General features: G+C 52.7%; 1 protein-coding gene across 10 annotated transcripts; it reads right to left on the reverse strand.

Annotated features, from left to right (window-relative positions):
- Positions 1-1727: 1727 nt before the first annotated feature.
- On the reverse strand, positions 1728-26671 carry Qrich2 (glutamine rich 2). Of its 10 annotated transcripts, none has more exons than XM_011248956.3 (21): positions 25857-26670; positions 25676-25741; positions 22468-22527; positions 21870-21983; positions 18043-19591; positions 15421-18012; positions 14777-14862; positions 14470-14567; positions 13944-14058; positions 8564-8818; positions 7669-7791; positions 7488-7562; positions 7168-7332; positions 6880-7001; positions 6355-6420; positions 6005-6106; positions 5358-5558; positions 4887-5022; positions 4150-4237; positions 3318-3518; positions 1728-1959 (listed from the first exon to the last, which is right to left on the reverse strand). In XM_011248956.3, exons 1-21 carry the CDS (start codon positions 26424-26426, stop codon positions 1760-1762), a joined length of 6984 nt encoding a protein of 2327 aa, XP_011247258.1. In that variant the 5' UTR covers positions 26427-26670; the 3' UTR covers positions 1728-1759. The 10 variants fall into 10 exon arrangements, with proteins under 10 accessions (XP_011247258.1, XP_011247257.1, XP_017169981.1 ...); XM_011248955.3 differs by having other exon boundaries at positions 15421-17952; positions 17983-19591; XM_017314492.2 differs by having other exon boundaries at positions 15421-16800; positions 16831-19591.
- Between the last annotated feature and the right edge of the window lie 550 nt (positions 26672-27221).

A 27221-nucleotide genomic window follows, 5' to 3' on the forward strand; every position in this document is an offset into this window, starting at 1 on the left:
AGGTATGTGGGTGGCCAGGCAGGGGCTGCCTGCGCGGCGGTGAGGGTCCATTCAGAAGTACCAGCTTGGGGGAAAGGGTGGGGCTGCCGTGCCTAGGTATGGGATGGTGGAGGCTGGCCCAGCTGAGGGAATGTGGGTCCTGTCCCTCTGACTGGGAGGCCGTCTTCCAGACCGGGGGAGACTGAGTTGGCCTGAAATGTATGTCATTGCCAGGGAGGCACCAGTATGGGAGACATAGGCACTGGGGCTGGGACAGGCCCTGACTCTGCCCTTGGGTCCAGAGGCGAGCTCAATAGTCTAGGGATGCCTACAGGGGTTTAGCCAGGCCATCTTTTCCATGCAGTCACAAGTGTGACCACAGGAGACTTGAGAGGGACAGTAACTTTATTCTCCAGGGGCAGCCTCCACCCTGGGGCACCCCTGGCCAAGCCCTTTGCCCGTGGTGAGAAACCCGTTTCTTGGCTGTTTCCTGCCGCTCTTTCCTGTGTGATTTTTGTCGCCCCCTTTCTCACACCTCAAGGGTGAACATCTTGCCCCAGATGCTTTCCGTGTGAGAGAGGGGGGTGTGGAAGCTGGTGTGGGGGTTGCCCCATCTCGCCCTCTGCACACCTCAATCCAGAGGTGGGAATAATAGCAACTGCTTTATTTTGAGACCGGTTCTTGCTGCGTAGCCCAGGCTGGCCTTGAGTAGTGTGATTACGGTTTCTTGGACCCCCCCCCCCCAAGTTGGGTCAGGCTCTCTTGTGGACCACTAAGATCTGCCCGGAGGCCCTAGATTAAGAGGTGACTAGGTAGCAGTGAGGGCTCTTCATCGGATCAGACCCTGAACCTGAAGACTCCTGAATATCGAGTGACCACAGGCATGGAGCAAGCATACTGGGCTGAGAGTCACCTTGGAAACAGACCATACAGTCTGGACTGAGCCAGGCCTGATCTCTATCTTGCCAGCCTAGCCAAGGCAGCCATGCACAAAGCCCCTCTACCAGGGCTGGCTTTGAAGCTGCCATTTGTAGCAGCTGATGCAAGGTGACTGTAGGACACAACTTCCAAACGCAGGGTTGGAGTGGAAACCTGGCAGTTGTGTTTGTGCTTCTGGCTGGAAGCCCAGTTTGGAGCAGGAGCTACCCCAAGCCTGCGACCAGGAAGCAGGTGGCAGTGGCCCCTCAGCTCCAAGTAGAACTGGTGTGCAGACACTGTGGACCCCTGCCTACCCAGGGTGCCCCAGACCAGCCATGGACTTGCACTGTCAGATAACCACTGATTAGACCAGGCCCTCCCTGTCCTTAGGCTCCTAGAACCAGGTCTGAAGTCTTCCCCAGCTATTCACCCTGTCTGAGTGCATCATCCCAACCTCCCTGGCCACACGCATCCTCTTGACAGCTCGGTGGCACTTAAAAGCCTTAGCTCTCCAACCATAAAGCAGACCTGCCGTCCAGGGAATGGTCTGCCCCTCAGATGAGGAGGCCTAGAAGCCCAGAGCTGCTCAGCTGACAGCAGGTACCTACCTCCTTGGGTTGTTTTGTTGTTGTTCTTTGTTTTTCAAGACAGGGTTTCTCTGTATAGCCTTGGCTGTCCCCGAACTCACTCTGTAGACCAGGCTGGCCTTGAACTCAGAAATCTGCCTGCCTCTGCCTCCCAAGTGCTGGGACTAAAGGCGTGTGCCACCATTGCCCAGCGACCTTCTTGTTCTTGAGGCAGGGCATCAGAGAGATCCCTTGGCACCCAACTCCTTTTTAAAAATGTTTATTTATGCCTCCGTTCAGTGAGCAGCGGTGGACCGTGGTCCCCGGGTGGGCTCCTCCAGCCCCTCCCCGGGAGGCACGTCAATGTGCATGTTCAGCCCCTGTTGGCTACCCTGCAGACTGGCTATGTCTGTAGGGATGGATGAATGGCTCACATTCGACTGCAGGAGACGCCCCTCAGAGGAGACTGGTCTGTCTTTCTTTTGCCCTGAAGGAACTGCAAGACAGGAGGGGCTCAGCTTGCTCTGTCTGGTTCCCCCCATGCCCACCAGGGTTCACTCTAGCTTGCTCAAGGCCCAAGCAAGTTGTGAACCCCATTAGCCTGGCTGTTAGGCTGGGCCACACAGTTACAAGCATTCGTGGGTGTTCCTAAGCAAATGCTTATGGCCCTTCCGTGATCCTTGCAGAAAGAACCTGCCTCATTTATGCCTCCTGTCCTTTTAGGGGCTTATACAAGCCCAGAAATCTTTCTACATCAGTCTCTCCAGCTCCCATATGGTAAGTATTTCTAGGTAGAAGTCGAAAGCCTGTTAAAAGGAGCCAGGGCCCAGTAGAATGACAGACTCCTGCTCTTGTGGCCTATTCTTGGTCACCGGTGATGACCCTTGAATTCCACCTTGACCACTTACTGTTCAGCCTCTCAGTGCCCCTGTTCCCTTAGTTGTTCCTGGGGCTAATGTTGATCTATACACATCAGTGTAGGTGTAGTGTAGGCTGTTGCATAGACAAAAACTACCTAGGCAGCCTCGATGTACCTTGATGGTACGGCACCACGGGTACCACACACATTACCTTGTGCCATGGGATCTTCCAGACGCAGGGTTGGAATGGAAATACGTTACAGAGCTCGGAGGTCTAACATACAAAGCTTGGGGGGGTGGGGGAGGGGACAGTGTACAAATGCATTGTGATCCTTGGGTCTCCTGCAAGCATTTGCAAAATACCGTGTGGGGTTGTTATCAAGCTGCCTGCCTCTGGGGAGAGAGCTGTTCCTGCACGTAGACATACCCATGATGAGGAGAGAGATCGGTTTAGTCACCTGGCAGCGTGGGTCCTAGCCTCACATTCTAGTCTAGCAAGGACCATAGGCCTTGTGTGGTGGAACCCAGAGGGCCCTAGCCCCTTGGCCTTTTATCTGATCTAGCTTCTCAAGGAAGACCTGGGACTCTAGGGGCTTCCCAGAGCTAGAGGCAGAGAGGGATACCTATAGGCAAGGGACGGGTGTGTATTTGCGCGCATGTCAGTGGGGGGCGTTGCACATATTCAGGGCTTGTAGCCTGGCTCTTAAAACGTTTGTGTCTGAGCAGGGAAGACCTTGGGCCTGCGGCCAGAGCTGGGTGCATCTCTGTCCCCGTGTCTTCTTGTGTGGAGTAGGACAGTAACAGTGTTCACCTCACAGACCTGGCACACACCAAACATTCGGGAACTGGGTTTTCTCCATCCTCCCTCCCATCACATCCATGAGCTTCCTGGCCCTTGCTGTCTCTAGCCTGGGCAGGAGGAAAGCTGGAGGGCTGTCAGCAAGGACAGGAAGGCTTGGGGACAGTGTCCAGGCTGCCGAGAGAAGAAACCTACCTGCTTTGCTGTCCGCTATCATCTGTGCACTCTGAGGCCGAGAGGGTGGCGAGATCATGTTGCCCAGGCTTGGCTGCCTGTGTGCGTGGGGCCGGGCATGCTGGGCCTGCTGCAGCTGCTGCAGTTGTTGGAGCTGCTGCAGCTGCTGCAGTTGTTGGAGCTGCTGGAGCTTAGCCTTGTTGTGTTTTGTCACTCCTGGGGCTGAAAGGGCATAAGGAGGGGGAGCACCAGTGAGAACTGTGGGGAGGACCTTTGGGGAACAGGAGCCGGCTGAGGTGGGGGTCCTCCACATGCTGAGTCTGTGGCTGTGCCCCCTTAGAGACTACATGTCTACCTGCCCATCAGTCTGCCCTCCCGCCCGCTCAGATTTACTGAGGACCTTGCGTAGGGTCTGAGTGAGTTCCGTCCTGGACTCGCGTTTCAGGAAAGAGAACATAAGGAAGGCACAAGGCATGATGGGAACTTCTGGTATGAACTGGAAGTTGGCCTTTGGGAGCCTGGTTTGGTACTGGGATCACATAAGCATCCTTTGCTGAGTTTTGGAAAGTCTGTCAGGGCTTGGCTGTATTGTTACAGGGCGCTGAGGCGGAGGAGGTGGGAAAACTCAGCTGTGGAGGTGTGAAGGCCAGCAAGAAAGGACAAGGCCACTGCCAGGGGACAGGCCAAGGTCTGGGTGCTGCTCTCCACTAGAAAGCAGCCACTTGGCTTCAGGAGGAGAAAAAGTCTTTAGGGCCCAGTGATCCAAGACATGCCCATACCAGGAAATAGACAACTGTCCTTTGTCACCCAAGCGAGAACCTAGAAGGAACTCAAGGCTGCCTGGACCACTCACCATCTTTCCCTAGGATGCCTGGCAACCGTGTATCCATCCGTCCCTTGTAGATGTGTCCGTCGAGGCCCAGGATGTCAACCTCATCATGCTAGAGAGGGGTATGCGTGTCCATTAGCATTGTAACAGCCTGAGTATCCCCCAGGAAGGCCTGGAGTGCAGACACTGTCAGCCAGCAGTGCTCAGAACCGCCCTGCCTTCCCCTGCCCCCCTCCCCCCAGCCCTATGCCTCACCCCCTGAAATGAGGCCTGAGGGCACATGCCTGTAATCCTGGCTCTCTGGAGACTGGCAGCAGGCTTCCCACTGACTTCAAGGCCAGTCTGGGAGATATATAGCTAGTACCAGTCCAGCCAGGACTGTAAATAGCAAGACTCACTCTCAAAAATGAAAGGCCCCTGCATGGAGTCTGGTCTGAGGGCAAGATGGAAGGAGGTACTGTGGAACTCTGCGGCCCCGTGGTGGAAGGTGGTAGGGTAGTGCCTGGGAATCAGGTGGAAGGATGGCGTTCTACCCAGTGGCAAGCCAGACCTGTATATCCTAGCTACTTTGGGAGTCCGAGGCTCGAGGATCGTGAGTTCAAGGCCTGCCTCAGCAACTTTGGAGAGGTAACTTGGCAGTAACCTAGCAACCCCTGGGACAGCAAGGGAGGGAGGGAAGAAAGAGGACCAGTTGATGGGACTTTAGGTGGTTTTCCAGAAGGGGCATGGCGGGACTATCCTTCCCATGGCTCCTGACAGACCTTCATGGCGATCTGGATCTCCTCCAGTGGAGACAGGTGCTGCGGGCGGTTTCGCCGGTAGGGGTAGGTGAGGGTGTGGCTGCCCCCACAGCGACGGGATACAGTCGAGTAGCTGTAATCTGCTGTGTCTGCTCCCCTGGGATGTAGACAGACACGGGGTGGGGGTGGGGGGTGGGGGGAGTCATCACTTTGAGCCACCCAGGAGTGTTACCTGGGACAGGCTGGTAAGTAAGCCTGAAGCTACACACAACGTGTCACACCGTGTGTGTGTGTGTGTGTGTGTGTGTGTGTGTGTGTGCGCACCAGTGTGTGTGTGTGTGTGTGCACACTCACAGTACACCCTCACCCTTGTTCCCATCCCCAACCCCAGCCCCCAACCCCCACCCCACAATGGACGGGGGGCGGGGGGGAGCAGAAGCCAAGCTTGGCCTTCATGGGGGCCTGTGTGTCCCTGGACTCTGTCTGTCCTACCGTTTGTAGCATGGGTGGCTGAGGCACTGGGTGTGCAGCAGCTCTCGGATCATCTGGCTGCTGGCCTTCACAGAGCCTCCGAAGTGGACCTGCACCTTCTCCATGTCCATCAGCATCCGGGAGTGCATGCTGTGCAGACGCCCCACGCTTCTCTCCATCTGTGACATGTCAACCCGAGGGAAGCTGCTGCCCAGCTTCAGGCTGTGAGACCCAGGCGTGAGGAAAGAGGTCAGCCCAGGACCAGGCAGGACCTTGTGGGCTTTACCCTTGCTTTGGCTCCAGGCCCCTGCTGTGCAGGAGCAGGTGTGAACTGCACTGGCCCTCGGGAACTGACTGAGGGCTGAGGGTCACTGGGCAGCTCAACACCTCTAAAAGTCTGGTAAGGGACCACCAGACTTGCTGGGGAAAGTTTTTTCCCTAACACAAAAGCCCCCTTCCCCAACAAAATAAACGCTTAAAATGTCAAAAACCCACAAAATAAACAACAAAAACAAATACAAAACAAAAAAGGAAGTTCAGGTCCTCCATGGTGCTTCCGGTCAGAGTCCCTCTAGGCTACTCCCAGTGTGTATTCTCAAGTCATCTCTGCCCCCTCCCACCCCTGCCCTCCCTCCCCCTCCCCTGCCCAGGATCCCACTGTCCCATACTTTCTGCTTTGCTGTCGGATCTGCTCTAGTTCAAACACAGTGTAAGGCCGGACGGAACGGTGCCCTGGCATGCTCGAAATTATGGGGGTCACAGAGATGACTCTGGGCAGGGACAGAGAGAAGGGGGAGGGGCGTGAGAGAGAGAGAAATCCCACGTCTAGGCCACCCACCTCCATGCTCTACGGGACGGCCCTCACTACTCAGTATGGGCCCCATAGGAAGGCTGAGGGGACCAGGGACAGAGATGAACCCAGGACAAGAGGCGAGACGAGTGGGTATGGGGAGATGCATCCCTGCTTCGAAGCCTTCTCCCTGCCACCAGATGCTGTGGTTGAGGTGTGCCCACTCACTGTCCAGTCACAGTTGTCTCCAAGGGACGGTCACAGGACAAGCAGTGGAAATGAGCCAAGAGCTGCCTGTCAGGAATGGGACACAGCCAGTGAGATCCAGAGAGCTTGTCCCCCCCCTCCCCCCGCCCCAGCAGGACGGGTGGCAAATCCTGCCCTACTTCCTGGGAATTCAACTGGTGCTAACCATCCCTTGCAGGCACGCATTCTGAACCAGCTAGCCAGCCTAGTAGCTTGTATGTGCCTCTGGTGCCCCCTGGTGGACATGAGTGGGATTTCCCTAAGCCAGTTTCCAAAGGGACACCTTGGAGGTGTGTCTCTGCCCCCAGAAATCCAGTGTACTGCAATCTAACCCCAAGAGCCTTGCACCTCCTTTCTGCCTTTCCCCACCACTATTGGAAGGATCTGGCCAAGTTACTCAACTCTAAAATGCAGTCCCTCCACCTGATTGACAGTTCTGGGCAGAATCAGTCATGCACTGCTCACCTGGGGCCCGCCCAGCATTCCCCATTGCCTTCCGGGCCTCACCTCCGCATGGCAGCCGCCTCGTCGGCCTGGTAGAGTGGAGGGCGCTCTTTGAGCTGCTGCCGCAGTGATTTCCAGCGGTCCTCCAGCATCTGCTTCAACGGATCCAGCTCCAGGCGGTCCAGCTGGAGGGTGGACACCAGGTGAGCTCGAGGCGGCAGGGAGATGGGGTTGTGGGGTGGAGGTGGGAGGGATCGATCTATGCTTGCAGAGAGCGGTGGTGCCCCGATGGCAGGGCCAGGAATGGCGAGCGAGCAGCCCAACCTGTCCTGTGTCTTTTCCCACCCCCACCTTGCTGTCCATCTCTGCCAGGAGCTTATCCAGAAGTTTCTGCCAGTCTTGCTCCTGTCCGCTCATCTTGGCCACCAGTTCCTGCATCATGTGGTTCAGCTGCTCTGTAGTGGCATCAAACTGGATCCGGCTCACTTTGGATGCCAGAGCGCTCTTGTCGGCTTTCTGTGTGAGAGACCAGCATGGGGTGGGGATGTTCCTCGGGCAGTCTGTCCTGTGTCTCCGTGTCTCCCGGCTCCCCACACATCCCTCGCCCTCCCCACCCCAACTCCTCCACCCCCATTCCCCTCACAATGGCTGGGGAGGAGCCAGAGGCTCACCTCATCAATCTCCATCTCCAGGTGCTCTCTGTTGGCCTTTTCCTTATCCAGCCTTTCTATCCCCTGATACAGCACCTGGAGGCCCGCGGGACAGAGAAAGGGAAGAGTCAGCAATGCCGAGAGAGTGAGCCGAGTGAGCGGCATGGGTGGGTGGGGCGGGCGAGCCTCTGCCACTGCTCACTTCAATGTCTTTCTGCTTCTGCCGATGGTCCTCAATGAGGTTGCTCGTGGTAATGTTGAGCTTCTCACAGTCACCCTGGACTTGTAGGATGGCGCTCTGCACGTGGCCCAGCAGCTCCTCATCCTGCAGCAGCGACAGGGGAGTTTTTGGAGGCTGCTGGGGCAACCCATGAAGCAGTCCCATGGGTAGGCTGCCTTTAGAACTTAGAATGTGACACCCCCCCCTCCCCCCCATGCTCAGGAAGATAAGTTCTAGAACAAATCTGGGCTACCACACAAGGCCGTCAGACCCTACATCATGGAAAGAAAGAACTGACTCCTGCAAGCTGTCCTCTGGCTTCTGCAAGTATGCCATGCAATGTGCACGTGCACGGATGCACACATGCATACACGCAAAGAAACGCGTACACGTTAAAATCAAAACCATCATCACCCAGCACATGCGCTCCCTTCAAATCCATTCTGGCTTTCTTCAGAGGCATCCAAGACAGTTGTGTCCTCCTCTGGATGTTGTCACCAATCCCCCTACATGCTGGTAGACTGGCATCAGTGGCCTTTGGGGGCATCCAAGAGGTGACTGAAGCTCACATGTCCTATGGCTGTCCCATGATCCCCGAGAGGTGAGGTGTGGGCAACAGTGTGAACCAAATCTCAATTCTTGCATCCAAGAGCAAGATCTGGTGGTGACCCTCAGCCCGGCAGCAAGCCTTCCCTCCAGGGGACATCTGCAAAGTGTTGGAAACACTGGCCACCGAGGGGCAGTGTGTCCTGCAACTGTGCCTGCATCCTGTGATAGGCACTGTGTGTCCCACCCACACTAAGTCCACCCTTCCCATACACTCCTAACTCCACATCCAGCCACCCTGTGACGGAGCTGGGCAGAGAGAAACACTCACCTGGCCCTGCAGCTTGGCCTTCTTGGAGGGTCTGGAGGCAGCGAGGCCACTGACCATGTCCTGTAGCTGCTCGTAGCGCTGGACCAGCAGACTGACTTGGTGGCTCACATCCAGACTGCAGGCCGGACAGGTGGCCTCGGGGTCGATCTGGCCGGGCACTAGGCAGGCGGTGGACTTGTGTGGGGTTATGCTCATGGAGAGCAGCGTGGAGGAGCTGCCCAGCATGCTCTCAATGATGGTTCTGAGCTTGTCCAGCTGCATGCGGGACAGACAAGAAAGGCGGGGCAGGGAGGTGGGGTAAGGGTATTATGTCTCACCAATGGTGTGGCATATTCTGCCTGTCCCCTGCTGTGAGACAGGCAGTCGCCACCTCCTCAGAGCGTCACAGAAGGCGCTGCACACAGTACACAGTTGATCTCTACCCAGCACATGGTTTTTCAAGTACCTTTGCCGCCAGCAGGCAGCATTAATGACAAAACCCGCTGTGGGAGGGGAACTCCATTGGGTTAATGCACACAGCTTCTGTAGCTAAGTCCTGTGTTCTCCCGGGGCCCTGATGACGCAAAGTCCTTGCAGCACAAGGTGTGAGCAGTGGACTTGCACATCTGTCTCACCCAGGATGTAAGGTCTAACAACAAAGGAATGTGAGAGGTGCAGATGAAGGTACAGGGATATCTCTGGGTCTGGAGGGGCAAGTGGCTTCCAGGGCAAGCCACTCAGCCTGGCCCTCCTGTTTCCCTCTTCTCCCTATGGTCTTACTTGGTTACCACCAATGACTGTTGGTCCTGGGTGGTCAGTTGGATTCAAGAACCACCAGCCTAAGGATGCCTCCCAGTTTCCAAAAGGGTCATGATCATGTCACACCATCTGCTTCCTAGTGGTCAGTGCTACCAGACAGTCTCTCTAGAGCTTTGGGAAGGCGTTTGAGACAGTGTGAGAGACACACAAGTTGCTGGAGGACCGAAATAGAAGAGAGGTGTGCAGCCAGGAGGGGTGAGGGAGAAAGGCACACATGAATGAAGTTAGGCCCAAGGAGTCAGTCAAAGGAATGGCCTCCCTCCGACTGCCCTAAACTGGAAGTTTGCTCTCCAGTTGCAGCCCTACACTCAACACATTTCCCTTGTGTTCTGAGCTCACAGGGTCAGCAGCTTGCTAAGGATGGGTCCTGAGCTAAGGCCCATGCAGCAGATGGCTGCCAGGGTTGAAAAAGGCATACCGATCTCTGAGTTAAAACAATCCCGAGAAAAGCTAGGTATCTCAGTAGAACCTTAAAGGATAAAAAGCAGGTCTCCAGGAAAAACCAGGAGCCAGAGGACATTTCAGAAAGAGCAGCCTAAGAAGGTATAAACATGCTGGGAGAAAGGCAGAAGGCCAGGGAGCCAGGAGCCAGAATGAGCAGGTGGTGTAGAAGGTGGAACCTGCTGGAAAGGATGCAAAGGTACCCGGAGCTGGGCATGGAGTGTTTGTGTGGGAGCCTGGGTTCCATCCCAGCACTGCAGAAGGAACAAACAAACAAACAAACAAACAAAGCAAAAGAGATGGGGGTGGGTGGGGTGGGGCATAGGGTTTCTTTAAAAGTTCATTGTGGTCCTGGACGGTCCCCCAAAGCTGCCGAGCTCAGGTGTGTACTTTGGGCTGATAATCGAGCCGATAGGTGACCTTTGACTCTCTGGACCTCCTCCTGCCTGTAGAGAGATTTTTAATCCAGCAACATGGCTGCTCTGATAGGGGATCATATCCAAAGATATGATCCAGACAGAATGCAAACATGCCCTGGCTGGAATACAAGCCATGCCCAATGAAGGTAAGGTTCGATTGTAGAAGGAAGCACTCATGTCTGAAAGTGAAGTCTAATTGAGGGGTGGACAAAGTGATGAACAAGAGAAAGAGTTGACAGAATGAGTCAGACATAGGATACGCCCAGCTCACAGGGAAACAGCACAGGAAAGAGAAGCTACTGAAGAGCAGAAGGGGTGGCGGGGGAGACAGAGGTGTGTAGAGGGTGGATCTGATGCTAAGGTCTTGTTTTCCAATTGGTTCTTGATCTATCAATAAAGATGTCAGGGGTCAATTGTTGGGTGGAAAGAAAGAGGCAGGTCTTCTGGTTCCCGAGAGGGGAGGTGAAGAGATGCAGAGGAAGAAAGGGTTGTTGATGTTGTTTTTTTTGTTTTTGTTTTTTTACCATGTTTTGGAGGGATAAAAGGTGAACAGCCATGTGAGATCTAGGGCAGAGCAGCCATAGGCCGCTTCCCCAGGTGGGAGGTTAGAGTGTTGAGCCAGGAGTATTGGGAAGGACCCAACCATTGAGTCAATAAGGCAGGTTAAAATTGAACAATGTGTGTGTTTGTGTTTTTTATCCAAGGATCTAATATTCTCTGGGCAAGGGTTGGTAAGTGTGGCCTGTTCCCAGAGCTTAAAGCAGGGTAGCAAAAACTACACACTGCAGAGGTAGTGTGTGGTATGTGGTGGGTGGTGTGTGTGTGTGTGTGTGTGTGTGTCAGTTTTACTGGGACAGTTTCACAGAGACAGGCTAGACACAGGTGAAGACGGAATGAGCCAGAGAATAGAGAGCTAGAAGATCACAACAGATTGCCAAAGTTAACATGAGGCCAGGCAGAGCAATTCAGTCAGAATCCAAGAGAAGCAGGATTGAATCAGTCAGCTTGGAAGATTAGATTATACAGAAGCTAGAAGATTCTAGGCCTAGGAATAGAACAGAGGGGAAAAAAATGCTCTGGGCTCAGCCTACACTGTGAATTTGCACATCTTGGGTATGACTCTTGTCTCAATCCTTCATCTGAAGAGATAAAACCAACATTTACATCTGCCCTTACAGGACAATCCACTTGGAGTCATGAAGGAACTTGGATGAGTTAGTGCGGTGAAAATACTGCCATATAAGGCACTGAGTTTGATCTCTCCAGCACGATGCGTTTCAGCACAGAAAGCACCTGAGGGCCAGTACACACAGGAGAAGGTCTAGGTATTACTAGTTCCTGGGGAAATGCAAATCCAAGCCATAGTAACACTCCACACCCTGTCACTTTCTAAAAGGAGAGAAGAGGAGCTGGAGAAAGGGCTGAGCTGCCAAGAGCACTGGTGTTGCTCTTACAGGGACTCAGGTTTGGTTTCCAGCACCCACATGATGGCTCCTAGTGACCTTAACTTCAGCCCCAAAAGATCTGCCACCTCCTTCTGAACACCCATACTCATTTGTGCACACACCAACAACACATGCACACACATACACATACAAAACACAAACCACACACATATACACAACACACATATACATATACATACACAAACACACATACATAAACACACACATAAACACACATACACGCACAACACAAAGACACACAGAACATACATACATATAAAAACACAAAACACACACATATACATATACAAACACATAACACACATGTATATATACATACACAAACACAGCACACACAAAACAAAACACAACATGTACATACATACACACACACACTAATACACATGCATACACATATATACATACACAGGCACACATACACACACAAAACACACATATAAACATATACACACAATGCACACACACACCACACATAAACATACACACACACACAAGCACACACAGGCTCCAATAATTAAGAACAAATAGAATAAATCTTAAAAGAGAGGGGTAAGTGTTGACAAAGACATGGAAACCGGAAACTGGCATGCCCTGCCGACCAGGGCTTCATCTGGGGAAGCAGCCAGTGAACTTCTTGAGTGTTCAGTCACCGTACCATGCGGAGGCTCTACTCCAAGGTCCGTGCCCAAGAGAAAAGGCACACGCGTGTTCACATCAGCACGAATCCTAGTAGCTAGGAGAAGCAACCCAGCTGTCCACCTGATGGGTAGAGGGAGAACCTTCTATTGGCCACAGAATAGATTATTTTGAGTCACAATGAAAGTGGACGCCAGAGTTGGAAAGACAGCTCAGTGTCTAAGGGCACTTACTGCTCCCTAAGGGGACCTGGATTCAGCACCTGCATGGTGGCTCATCTATGACTCCAGGGGACCTGATGCCCTTTTCTGGGACTCCAAGAGGACTCCACACATGTGGTGCACATACGTGAGGGCAAAAGTTCCAAAGCATGCAATAAAATAAAAGACAGAGTGTCGAAGAGCTGGCTCCGCGATTAAGCGCATGCGCTGCTCATCCAGTGGACCCGGGCTCAGGTCCCAGCATCCACATCAGGGGGTCACTTGTAACTCCAGCTCCAGGGGTCCTGTGCCTCAGAATTCCCTGAGCAACTCTCCTCCCCTCACGCATGCACACACTCACACATTACTAAAAGTAATTGTCAAACAAGATTGACACCATAGAGAAGCTACTGAGGGGCAGGAAGCGCTCCTGGGGCCTCTCAGCCTCACAAAGAAGTATGGGCAAGCCAGGAATACTGAGATCAGGAGAGCGTCTTCTCTAGGGGAATCATGCCAATATCAATGGCCAGTCCTGACAACATACGGACGAGGAACACTACACGGAACGAGCAGGATGCACTTTTATATTTTTACACACACACACACACACACACACACACACACACACACACACACACAGAATGGAAGAAAAAGAAGCCATGAATTTGAAAGAGAACAACCAAGTGTATATAGGACAGCTTGTGGGAAGGAAGAAAGGGAAGGAGGAAATGATGTAAAATGTTAACTTATTAAAAAAATAACAAAATATGATTAAAAGGTGTTTTTGTTTGTTTGTTTTGCTCTTTTGGGTTGTTTGTTTGTTTGTTTGTTTGTTTGTTTTAGGACACGGTTTCTCTGTACAGCTCTGGCTGTCCTGGAAGTCACCCTGTAGACCAGGCTGGCTTTGAACTCAGAGATCTGCTTGCCTCCGCCTCCCTAGTGCTGGAACTGAAGATGTGTTTTATGATATATAAATTAAAGGAAATACACAGTAGGAATCGGGCAGGAGAAGAGCCTGTATCAGGCAGGGGAGGAGCCTGTATTTCAACTCCTGCATTGGTGCCCCTGCTCGGACCCAGCTGAGCGGCAGTCAAGTGCTCCCACTGTTCTGCACTGCTTTGGATGCCCTCCGAGGCCTGTGCATTTGAACACTTGGTCCATGGCTGTTGATTCCTTTGTGTTGGTGGAAATGTAGCCTGCCAGTCTCCGGCTCTGGCAGCCAGACTTGCCTATCCTTCCTTGCCGTGAAGGGCTAATCTTCTCGAAGTCCCTTTTCGTCATGGTATTTTATCACAGCAACAGAAAAGTGACTCCACACCCCCCCCCCCCATGGCTGGTCTCCAGGTTGGTGAGGGCTAGGTTGCCAACCCTCTACCCTGACCCTGGGAGGGGCCCTGGACCTTGGCCACAGACTGTTCACCTGATCCTGTAGGTAAAGAGACGCCTCAGAGACAGAGTTCTCCATGGTGGCCTTGCCTCGGTCCTGGCTCTCTCTCAGCTCGTTCAGCTCCTTCTCGATGTCAGACACGGTGACTCTGGAGCGGTCAGAGAGCAGCTCGTCCCACCACTGCCCAGAACCCTTTGCTCAGAAGAGCAGAGGCCTGGCTGTGGGACACACAGCACAATAAGGCCACCAGGAGCCTCTGTCTAGGGATCCCAAGTCAGAGAGGGGGTGGTGTGGTGGGTCATAGCCCAAGGAGGGACACTGGCGTTCCTCCCAGTCCTGGTGCTGCCATTTTAGGAATGTTGAGGTGGGGGGAGTCCTTCTACCAGATCTTGTAAAGACTAGGACACCCTGAGGAGCCGGTACAATCCAGATGAGAGACAATGACCATTGCCGGATGTGGGGAGGTGGAAGGCTGCCTCTATACCTGAGCCTTAACCATGAGGCCAGATGCACCACCCTACCCCACCACCCCACCCCCGAGGTGGCGAAGGAGTGTCACCTGAGGATGCCCAGCTGCAAGCTCAGATGGTTAGGTTTCACTCCCTTCCCTCCGGTGGTGTCAGCAGCACTGTCCACAAACTTCTGTATCTTCTCTAGCTACAAGCATAGAGGAAGCCAGGTGTCAGACAGGCCTGAGTGGCGGCTTCCCGAAGGCCGCCGACTGCTTGTTCAGCCCCTCTTCTATCTCATGGGTGAGGCGGTGGGTACCCAGCAGCCTCCTGCAATGGCCTCCATCGCTAGAGAGTTCCTAACAGTGCTCGCGATTGTTAACTTAGAACTACGGAAGCCGACCCTCCCATACGCACTTTTGCCTTGTCCTGCCGAACTTCCTTGTTCAACGTCTTTAGGCTCTTCAGCTGCTCTGCCAGGTCCTGGGGTATGGTCTTTTTGACTACGGGATATGGAGGCCAGCATCAGGGAGTAGGATTCCCTTTGGGCTCTTTAATCTGTTTTACAGTCTTTCAATAATGAACTGAGCCCAGAGGTCAAGTCAGTAGATTACTTGATCCTGTTTTCACTGGATCAAGTAATTGGGCAAGGAGGTAGAAGAGGAGAGGACACGTGTCTTTCAACATGGTGTTTGACTGCTAGGTATCTATCTCCTGCTGCCTCTGCCATCTCTAGCTACTACTAGAGCTGTGACTGGGTAGTGGTGAGCTTCGTTCTGCAGCTCTCCCCCTGACGCCCCCCCTCCCCCCGTGCTATGCTCTCACCTTGCACACCTTCATCTCTGCTGCCCTGACAAAGGCCCAGAAGCCTGCTTCATGCCTCTCTCAAGTCTACCCCAATCCTGCTGGCTTGGTCTCACACTCTGCTATATACACATCTGGCCTCCCCACAGGCTGCTGCTGCCGCCGCCACCTGTGGAGTCAGGTCTGGGTAGGAGTGTGTTCTGCCCCAGGGAGAGAGGGAGCGAGGCTACTTTCCCTCTGTGGCAAAGGATGCTCACCTATCATTGTGATCAGGTACTGGATTTTCTCGAAGTCAGTCTGGCCGGCCAGTTCCTCGTCCAAGTCTTTCAACTGTTCCTTCAGTTCTAAATAGAGGGAGATGAGCTCCCCGATCAGGCGCAGTGTTTCCACCGCCATGGGGAAGCTTGGAGGCAGTGACTCCTGCCGCTGCTGCTCTCGACGAGTCTCGCTTACTGATGAGAACTGCTGGAGATAGTTCCAGGAATCCTGAGTCCTGGAGTCGGTGATAACTTGTTCTGGGGCAGTTGGGGCAGCCGAGTCAAGGTGACTTAGCTCCCAAGAGACCTGGGTATCCACCTCAACTCTCTGGACTTCTTCAGGCAGGCCAGCCTCTTCTATATCATACTGAACTTCAACTGTCCTTGTCTTGGCTTTTTGACCTGAGATCCGATGGACCCCTTCAGGAAGTATACCTTGCCTGGTTTGGAGTGCTGTAGGAAGCTGATATAACTGGGGCAATTGTGGTTGCTGAGGTTCAACCTCCATTGTTGGAAAGCGAAGGTCTATGCTTGGTGTTACAAAGTCTGGCTGAGTTGGAGTGGGTTGTCTGAAACCACGTGGAAGTGTAGCAGGTTGAAATATACCACGAGGAAATATACCAGGGTGAATAAAAGGAGGTGGGGCCAAGTCAGGCTGACCCAAACCCTGAGGGCCTGCACCAGGCTCAACCATCCCAGGCTGTATCCTGTCCAGCCTAGCTGCCCCAGGCTGTAAGAAACCAGGCTGATCTGCCCCAGGCTGTAAGAAACCAGGCTGATCTGCCCCAGGCTGCAACAAACCAGGCTGATCTGCCCCAGGCTGCAACAAACCAGGCTGATCTGCCCCAGGCTGCAACAAACCAGGCTGATCTGTCCCAGGCTGCAACAAACCAGGCTGATCCATGCCAGGCTGCAGTAAGCCACGCCTTTCTTCCCCTAGCTGCTCCATGCCAGGCTGCACCAAACCAAGTTGAGCTGCACCTGGCTGCATCAGGCCATACGGAGTCAGGAGAGACTGCACCAGGCCTCGACGGCTTGTACTAGGCTGCACCTGCCTAGGCTGAAGAGTTTCAGGCTGCACCGGGCCTCTCTGATCCGTGATAGGCTGCACCATCCTAGACTGAGCCAGTCCAGCCTGCAGCGGACCACCCTGATCCACGACAGGCTGGACTAACCTAGGCAAAACTCCTCTGGGTTGCAAGAAGTTACGCTGAAGATCAGAAGGGTCCACAAAACCATACTGGTACATTCTAGGCTGTACCAAGCCACGTTGGTCCATGCCAGGCTGCATAAAAGCACTCTGGTCCACTATAGGCTGTGCCAAGCCAAACTTGTCCTCACTAGGTGCTCCAGGTTGTGCCAAGTCAGGTTGTGCCACACCCTGCCGGGCCTTGCCAGGGTGTGCCACACCCTGCCGGGCCTTGCCAGGGTGTGCCACACCCTGCCGGGCCATGCCAGGGTGTGCCACACCCTGCCGGGCCATGCCAGGTTGTGCCAAACCCTGCCGGGCCATGCCAGATTGTACCAAACCCTGCTGAGCCATTCCACCTTGGGCTAAACCACTCTCATCTGCACCAGGTTGTACTAAATCACGACGACTCATTCCAGGTTGTATCCACTCAACTTGACCTACTCCAGGTTGCATCAAAGCGCGCTGACTGTCACTAGGTTGGAGTAAACCACGTGCTACACCGGGCTGCACAAAACCATATCGATCAACTCTTGGCTGAACCAAACCATACTGACCTATACCAGGTTGGCCCAAGCCAAGTGAGTATGCAACAGGCTGCCCCCAACCACTAGGAAGTATACCAGGCTGGACCATGCCAGGCTGAACTGCACCTGATTGCAACACACCAGGCTGAACTGGACCTTGCTGGACCATGCCAGGCTGAACTGCACCTGCTTGCAACACACCAGGCTGAACTGGACCTTGCTGGACCATGCCAGGCTGAACTGCACCTGCTTGCAACACACCAGGCTGAACTGGACCTTGCTGGACCATGCCAGGCTGAACTGCACCTGCTTGCAACACACCAGGCTGAACTGGACCTTGCTGGACCATGCCAGGCTGAACTGCACCTGCTTGCAACACACCAGGCTGAACTGCACCTGCTCGAAACACACCAAGCTGAACTGCACCCGGCTGGACCATGCCAAGCTGAACTGCACCGGCTCGCAACACACCAGGCTCAACTGCACCCGGCTGGACCATGCCAAACTGAACTGCACCTGCTTGCAACACGCCAGGCTGAACTGCACCTAGCTGGACCATGCCAGGCTGAACTGAACCCGGCTGGACCATGCCAGGCTGAGCTGCACCCGGATGGACCATGCCAGGCTGAGCTGCACCTGCTTGCAACACACCAGGCTGAACTGGACCCTGCTGGACCATGCCAGGCTGAACTGCACCTGCTTGCAACACACCAGGCTGAACTGCACCTGCTTGCAACACACCAGGCTGAGCTGCACCTGGCTGGACCAAGCCAGGCTGAGCTGCACCTGGCTGGACCAAGCCAGGCTGAGCTGCACCTGGTTGCAACACACCAGGCTGAACTGCACCTGGTTGCAACACACCAGGCTGAACTGCACCTGGTTGCAACACACCAGGCTGAACTGCACCTGGTTGGACCATGCCAGGCAGAACTCCACGTGGTTGTGCCAGGCCAGGCAGAATTCCATGTGGTTGTGCCATATCAAGCTGATCTACATCAGGCTGCACCAAACTCCAGGCTGTACCAGGCTGTACCAGACCAAGCTGATCCATTCCAGGTTGAAGCAAACCATCCTGACTTGCACCAACTTGCATCAACCCAGGTGCATATGCACCTGGCTGCACCAGCCCGGGCTGAACTGCACCAGGTTGTCTCAGCTCCTGCTGATCCATTCCAACTTGTACTAAGTCACGTTGATCTACACTAGGCTGTACCCAACCGGGCAGATATGCACCAGGCTGTACCCCGCCACTCTGATCTGTGCTTGGTTGAACCCAAACAGGCTGCCCTGTGTCTGTTTGTATTAGACCTTGCTGATCTGCACCAAGTTGTGCCAAACTAAGTGGAAATGCACCAGGTTGAATCAAGCTAGGCTGATCTACACCAGGAGGCACCAAATGTTGGTCTGTGCCAGGCTGTATCAAACCACCCGAAACTGTGCTAGGTTGTCCTAAACCTTGCTGACCTGCCCTAGACTGTGCCAGACTCTGCTGTTCTACCTCAATGGGCACTGAACTACGTTTCTCTGCAAGAGCCTGCAATGAAGCCCGCCGTTCTGTCCCTACAGGCACTGAACTGCGCCGATCTAAACCAGGCTGCGCTACACCACGCTGCTCTACCCTGAGCTGTTCTGCACCAGGTTGTATAAAGCGTGACGTTAAGCTGGACTGTCTAAAACCTTGTTGATCTGTACTAACTTGCATCAAACCAAGTGACACCAAGGTACGTTCATCTGAAAGAGATGGAGAGAATGCACGTTGGTCTGTACCAGGTGTTACCAAACCCCGCTGATCCATATGTTGTGGGGGCAGTCCTTGCTGGCCTGTGCCTGGTATCGGCAATCCATGCTGATCTACGCCTACTGCTATCAACCCTTGCTGAGCCGTGGGCCATGGTCCCTGACCACTGTCACGCACAGCAGCCTGTTCCGTGCCCTCTCGGTCCATTCCAGGAAGCATCATGCCTTGCTGATACGTGCTAGGTGGAACTGTACCAAGCTGGATTGTACTCAGTTTTTTCAGTTCCTTGTCAGGTCCTGATGGTGGCAGCCCACCACTCTGAGCTTTATCAACAGGTACTAATTCCTGGCCATACATTTCGGGGGGCTTTACACCAAGCTGACCCGTAGTGGTGGGCATCACAGCGTCTATCAATCTAGGCTGATCCATGCCAAATGGTTCCGTCCTGGGTATCCCACCACGTTGAGTCTGACCAGGGAGTTGCTCATCTCTTCTTGCATATGTCTGGCGATCTGTCTCGGATATGACCTGGGATGGCTCACGGGCCATATCCCGAAATGCAGTAGTAGATCTGCTTTGATCTCTGCTGGAGATTCTTTCTATACCACCAGTGGAATCCAGAGCCTGGTCAGCAGCTCTGAGAAACATTCCACTCGGAAGGAGGTCACTTGAGGTAAATTTGTGCTTGCCAACGGTTGCTGTGGACGAATCCGAGCTCTGGGTAACGAGAAAGGGAAACTGATTACAACCACTAAGAAGCTGAACGGAAGGCCGTCTTGGATACTTGACTGGGATGATTTAAGACTGTTGCAGTGAAGCAACCCTGTATGTGTGTGTGCGCACGCGTGTTTGTGTGTGATTTTGTTATATTTGTGTGTGAGTGTGTGCCTATGTGTGTGAGAGAAAAGAGAGAGAGAGAGAGAGAGAGAGATGGGTGGATGTTGGGGATAAACCTGGGCCTTGCAAATGTTAGCTCCTCTACTACTAAGCCATATTCCAAGCCCTTTGGTTTTACTCTTTATCTCAAGGCAGGGTCTCCATAAATTGAACTCATGCTGTAGCCTAGGCAAGCCTTCAGCTGTTGGTCTTTCTGCTTCAATAGTTGGGATTACCAGCCTGCTAGATTTTGTTGTTGTTGTTGTTGTTTGCTTTAAGACAGAGACTTGAATTCCCTATGTAGCTGACAATAACAAACTTCTGATCCTCCTGCCTCCGTCTCTGGAGTGCTGAGATTACAGCAATCACCCCATGCCCACTTCATCTGTGCTGGGGGGCTGATCTCAGCCCTTTGTGCATGAGCAGCAAGCATTCTACCAACTAAGCTACAGCCACAACCCCTGAACTTGCTTTTTATGACAACCCCCAAGGTCAGCCTTGAACTTACAACCTTCCTTCCATACGTACTATGTCCTTCCATATAGCTGTTCTCTGTCCCGCTGCCTCTTACAGAGGCCTTTTGTGATGAAGTCTTTTCTGCAAGATCCAGGGGACTCTCCCTCAAGATCCTGGACTTCATCAGACCTACAAAGTTCCTTTTGTCATTGAAAGGTCAGAATGGGGGGTGGGGTTAGCATAGTGATGTAGAGGTTTCTGGGGCTGCTGACTCCTTACAGGGAGTACAGGCACATTCGATGAAATCCTAGAAAAAACGGACACAGCAGCTACAGAAGTGGTGGGGAAACAGAGAGTCCCTGGGGTGGGGTCACTGTTATTTACTAATGGGTGAACACAGCTGGGTTCTAGGGGGGGAAATGTAACGTGGAGTTTTCTCATTGAGGGAGTGCCTGAGGTGGCTTGGTTTGTAAAAACATCTGCCACCAAGCCTCACCGCAGTGCAAGCCCTGGCACCCACGTGGTAGAAGGAGGGAACCACCTCTAGGATTGTTCTCTGACCTCCACATAGGCATCCTGGAATGCACACAGCCATATATAGGCACACAGAGTAAATTTAAGTATAATGGAAGTATAAGTTGTAACCCCAACCTAATAATTTAAAGAATCCAGTGCCTCTAACAAGTCTCGAATATATATAGCACAAAGTTTTGCTCAAGATTTTGAAGCAGTTGACATGGGAATTAATTTTTCATAAACCATAGCTCTTGACCTGCAGTTTAGCTGTTCCCGTACAGCAGGGACATCCTGCAGTCTAGGCAGACTGACACCCTGCCCACAGGCTTGGCAAGGTTTTCCTCCGGTTTTGACGTCAAGGTACTTGTGGAGATTTGGAATTTGGGTGCCTTAAGATTATGAGGGGCAAAATCATTTACTGGCTATTTCCTCTGTGTGTGTGTGTGTGTGTGTATACTTGTGGAGGCCAGAAGAGGTCATCATGGTGTGGCTTTCTCAGTCTTCCTTCTTGGTCTGTTTGAGGCAGGGTTTCTCACGGAACTGTGAGTTCACATACTCAGCATGGGTGGATGGCCAACACCCCCCCCCCAGATCTTCCTTCCTTCTCCCCCCCCCCACCCCAGAACATGGATTACTGCCTACCCCTCTATGACAGTTTTTTTTTTGTTTGTTTGTTTGTTTGTTTTTGGTTTGGTTTCTCTGTGTATCCCTGGCTGTCCTGGAACTCACTTTGTAGACCAGGCTGGCCTCGAACTCAGAAATCCGCCTGCCTCTGCCTCCCAAGTGCTAGGATTAAAGGCATGCGCCACCACTGCCCAGCCTATGACAGGTTTTACACGGACTACACATAGCTCTTCCTGCTGTGCTCTCGTCACGCCTGCCCTGGATTTCTCTCTCTTTTTTCCTCCAAGCTTCTATTTGGACTCTAAGCTGGGTCCGCACAGTAGCAACAGGTAGACAAAGCGTAAAGTTGTCATTCCAAACCTGGGAATTTATCTGGGTTACTCGTGCCAATGTCATCCTGGAAAAATGTTTTAAATATCTACAAAGTAAGTAGTGAAGGTCCAAACAGCAGAATATGAGACAGTGGAATGTATGAGAGATGTTCTCTGGAATACCACCCAGTGCTGCTGCCCATTTGCTTTACCCCTTTGGAGGCCCTCCAGCCGTCACCAATCACTTGTTCTAGCTCTTCCCAGGTGACCATGGTGATTTCTTCACCACCCGGAGCAAGAAGATTCAGCCTCCGACTTAATAGATCCTGTGAATAACATATCATGATACAGACAGACACGTGTATAAGCACGAGTGTACAGACACACGTGGTGTAAGTGTGAATGCACACACAGAGACATGTAAGTAGGAATGTACACACATGTATGTGTAAGCATGCATGCACATCCGTTCCCCGCAGTTTGGGACCAACAGGATTGATTGGGTGCTACCAACAGCCACAGCCTCAGGAAGAGTCACTGGCTTTCAGTGACCAGCCAGAGGCACAGAATTGGCTGATGGGTGCTTTAGCTCACATGGATTCTGGATAGAGCCCTGAGCAAAGATGGCAAGGACTTGCACTTCTACCCAGAAGTAGTGCCGCTTAGTGGCAGAGTGCATATGTCCCCTACCCACAAAGGACACAGATATTCAGGGATGGGAGTTGGGACCAGGCCTAAAGAGAAGCCAGGCTGAAGGGAAGTCCTCTACCTATCCCTCAGGACCCTTCCCCCAGAGCTTGCTCATATTACCAGGTATTCTTCTCGGCTTTTAACTAGTTTCTCCAGTTCATTAAAACGTTGAAGGAGTTCCTGGAAACAGAGTTTAGAAATGGACCATTGCCTCAGCCCTCCTGTGTGCACACACACACACACACACACACACACACACACACACACAGCCTTGGTGTAAAGGAGAAAAGGAAATGAGAAGCCTATGGGTCTTAGTGAAGGTACAGTCTCTGGTTCCTAGTTTCCACCTAGTTTTAGGTGACATAGAAAGCCAGGTTCCCAGTTATTATTATTATTATTTATTTATTATTATTATTATTATTTTTTTTTTTTTTTGGTTTTTCAAGACAGGGTTTGTTTCTCTGTGTAGCTCTGGCTGTCCTGGAACTCACTCTGTAGACCAGGCTGGCCTTGAACTCAGAAATCCACCTGCCTCTGCCTCCCAAGTGCTGGGATTAAAGGTGTGCGCCACCACCACCCGGCCAGGTTCCCAGTTCTTTTCCTGGTCAGTAGGAAGGAAGGAAGGAAGGAAGTAGTGAAAACAGTGACCAGTCAGAGTTGACCTTGGCTTCTTTGCTTGCTACTCATTATCTAAAGCTTCCAGCTCGACAGCTTGAAGTCCGCCTTGTCTCTCCAAAAGCGAGGGCCCCGGCAAGTGATTGGGACTTCAACTGATGGTTGTGAGCCACCCTGTGGTTGCTGGGATTTGAACTCATGACCTCCAGAAGAGCAGTCAGTGCTCTTAACCGCTGAGCCATCTCACTAGCCCCCCTCAACTATTCTTTATAACTTGTGCTGACCTCCGGGATCTAAACAGATTCTAAACTGATCTTTCAAACACTAAAGTTTGGAAAAGACCAGACATGGTGCTGCACGCATGCTGATTACCACCGCCCTTGAGAGGTGACTAGAAGGACCAAGCGGTCAGAGGCCAGCCTTGACTACACAGTTAAGCTCAAGGCCAGCTGGGCTACGAGGAGACCCTGCTTTAAAAAAACTGAACAAAGGAAAGGACAGCAACAACCACAGAGAAAGTGGGGTCCACTTCCCAGAGCCAAGACCAGAGATGTGACAGTTCCCCAGGCCTGTGTGAGGCTCAGGCTGGGTTAAAAGCCAGAGATCTCCCAGGGCTGGGCCTCCTTTGGCCTGTCTTGTGTCCTTTTCTCTCTTGGGCCTCTCTCCATCCTTTCTTTCTGGTGGCTCCTCTTTCCTCTAAAGGCTACCTGTAACCCCTTGGCCTGATCTGTGTGAGAATCTGGCTTTGCTTTCTGTCTCCTCGTGCTCACAGGACACTACATGAAGAACCCTTTGGGACTTCTCCCTCAGGAAAACCCAAGGCAAGGTTAAAGTGTCCCCAGCTTGTTGCAGCTTGTGTCTGTGACCTTGATGAGGCACTGCTATCCGACTTTCCATCCTTACCGCCCTCATGAGGACTGACCCTTGGGTCAGCAATATACATGTGCGCTCCCTGATTCCTCTACTCTCCCTTGCAGGGGGTGGAGGAAGCTCTGAGTGAAATCTTTTGTGAATGTGTACTGTTGACACGGGTACAGCTGAGTAGGGGATCCCACATCCTCAGAGCCATGGGGGAATAGTAAACACCCAACCCTCCCACCACCACCACCACCACACACACACACACACACACACACACACACACACACACACACACGTACCCATAAGGCTCAGGGTGGTGGTGGTGGTGAATCATGGCTCATGGCAAAGCCTTTTTTCTGGTCTCTGTGTAGATGTTAACAGTGTGTGTGCAGAAAACAGCCACATCTCATCCCTAAATATTTATAGACTGGAGGCTGCTCCCCTACAGAGATGACCTAAACCTGTCTCCTTGTACATCTGTGTGCAGTAGCCCTACCTCCCTGCTCAACTGTAAGCAATAAACACACTGAGCTTCTGGGGTGTGGAGATTTCTCCAGCTGAGAGCTGGTCAACCCTGAGTTTCTGCCCCACCCCCACCTCCCTTCCTTCTCCACCTCCCGCCCTCTTCTGTGTATCCATGGGGTGTTTTCCTCAGTCCTCTGCTGCCCCCTGCAGGCTGAGCAAAGACCTACCACTTCTCCAGTTGCCAGACTGGCTCAAAACTTGCAGCTGACTTAGTTGGCCCGGGGCTTGCAGGATTCTTCATTTCTGCCTCCCAAGTGCTGCTGGAATTACAGGCAGTAAACTACCATTCCTTGCGCGCTCTCTATTACTTTACTTAGTGTGGTGGTGTGAATAAGAATGGCCCCTGTAGCCGAGCACTGGTGGCGCACACCTTTAATCCCAGCACTCAGGAGGCAGAGGCAGATGGATTTCTGAGTTCAAGGCCAGCCAGGTCTACAGAGTGAATTCCAGGACAGCCAGGGCTACACAGAGAGACCCTGTCTCAAACCCCCCCCCCAAAAAAAAAGAATAGCCCCTGTAGGCTGCTCTTATATTTAAATGTTTAGGGAGTGGTGCTATTTGTAATGATTGGGAGGCATGGTCTCGGAGGAAATGTGTCACTGAGGGGCAAGCCAGGCCCAGGGTCTCTCTCCTACTGCCTGCTGATCTGGTTACAGAGCTCTCTGCTATTTCTCCTGCATCGTGTCTACCCGTGTGCCGCCATGCTTTTGGCCAAGATGATAGACCAAACCTTTGAAACTGTAAGCAAGTCTTGGTCATGGTGTCTCCTCACAGGAATAGAACAGAAACTGTGTACTTTGCTTGCTTGCTTTGAGACAAGGTCTCACTGTGTAGCACTGGTTAGCCAAGAACTGGCTATGTAGGCCAGGTTGACCTCAAACTCACAGAGATCCTCCTGCCTCTGCCTCCCAAGTGTTGGGACTAAAGGAACCACCATACCGGGATAGTCTCAATTTTTAAGGAAACTCACTTTAAGAATATCCTGCAATGTCTCAGCTACCTTCTAAATCAATTTAGGTATTCTAGGTATCTTGATGAGTTATTAATGGCTTTAGGAAATGGAATGAGGCTGGTGAGATGGCTCAGCAGGTAAGAGCACTGGCTGCTCTTGTGAAGGGTACCGGTATGTTATCCTGCACCTACAGAGCGCCTTACAACTAACTCCAGTTCCTGGGATCTGATGCCTTCTGCTGGAGTCTTCAGGCACTGCATGCATGTGGGTGCTCAAACACACATACAAACACACACACACACACAAAACCAAGGAGAGAAAGTAGAGGCAAAGCATCAACCCACTCATGAGCTGTGGTCCCTAGGGTGTCCTAACCTGCAGCTCAGAAGCCTGCTTCAGAATTTTCACATCTTCTATGAGGTCTTGGAGCACACTCGTGGGCTGCAAGGTAGAGGAGTCCTGTGAAGCCAGACCTGGTACCCCTTGTATTGGGGGTAGCTTAGGGCCTGAAGGGTAGCCCAGAGGAGCAGAGGATTTTTAGGGTTAATGTACCCACCTTGGTCAGGCTGGGAGTCCTTGAGGGCTTTAGTTGTACCATCTCGGTGGGCATCTTGACTGTGGGCTCAGGCTTCTCCATCATCTCCTCAGATTCATAGATCTTGGAGAACTTTGTTAGGGATACCTGTTGGGTCACCAGAGCTATCTCCTCTTCCTGCTGGAGTTCAGGGACTGAGATCTGGTCTATTTGTGTGGCCATGCCCTGTACTTTGTTGTCCATAGTTTTAAACTGTTTGGTGAGGTCCAGTACCTGGTTACCCAAGTCCTTCACCTGGTTTTCTAGCTCTTGTGGAGTCTGTGACAGCCTAGGTAGACTCTGATGCTTCTCTTTGCTGGTTGGCAAATGCGGGGCGCTGTGAGTGCCATGCAGAGACTCAGTTCCGCGGCCAGTCTCAGTCGATGGGTAGTGGAAGTCGATAAGAACTTCTTGGAGGTTGAGGCTCTTGAGAATGGACACTATCAGTGTGTGCAAGGCCGTAAAGTTCACCGCGCCCACCTCTGGAGTGCCAATTGCCAGGTCGGCTAGCTCCCGGAGGGAGACCCTGTTGGCCACCAATGAGGGCGGCATCGTGTGCCCTTTGGGGAGGCACAGAATCAGGGAAGAAGGGAGACCAAGCGCCTCCTCGTTCCCAGAAGGCTTATGGGGCCAGCAGGGGTCTCAGCAGGTGGCCCTGTTTGTGGGTTTGTGGCTTCCTAGCTGGAGCCCTGGGCTCCGCTCTCCTAGCCAGCCCTGGGCTCCGCTCTCCTAGCCAGCCCGGCTCTTGGCCGGTGGACGTTTGGAACGAGGGCGCACGGTTTGCAGCAGGGTTGTTGAGGCGCGGGACGCTAGAGATTCTAAGAACATTCGCTTGGGCTAGCCCTTATTGGGACTAAAAAAGAGGCTTTGACCACACCCCAAGGTGCCACCAGTTTTTCAGTAACGCGCTTAACGAAAGGGATGATTAGTCAGGGTCAGAGCGTTTGCATTAGGAACACGTGAGTTAGGAGGAGAAACTACGACGGCTCCTGTGGGTCCACCCCACTTCAACTCCTCAACACAGAAAGCCAGATCCATTAGTTCTTGTAGGCCACCAGGGACAACGATTCACGGGGCGTCATGGCGACCTGCAGGCAAGTCTAAGGGATGATGTGCCTGGGCCAGTGGGGCTGTGAGTAGGTCACTGGTGCCTCTTAAGAGGCAGTCTCTACATAATTTTGTTTACTCAAGAGGTGGGGAAGGCTTCCCTAAGCCCATTTATCTCTGTTAAGGACTCTGAAGGTCTCAGCAGCTGAGGAAAACACTAAAAGGATCCATGACTATAGAGTTAAGAGTTGTAGTTTAGTCTGAATGGGCACAGGGTTTTTTTTTTTTTTTTTTTTTTTT

The sequence above is a fragment of the Mus musculus genome, chromosome 11 (genome assembly GCF_000001635.26).
Source record: "Mus musculus strain C57BL/6J chromosome 11, GRCm38.p6 C57BL/6J".
Classification (NCBI taxonomy): Eukaryota; Metazoa; Chordata; class Mammalia; order Rodentia; family Muridae; genus Mus; species Mus musculus.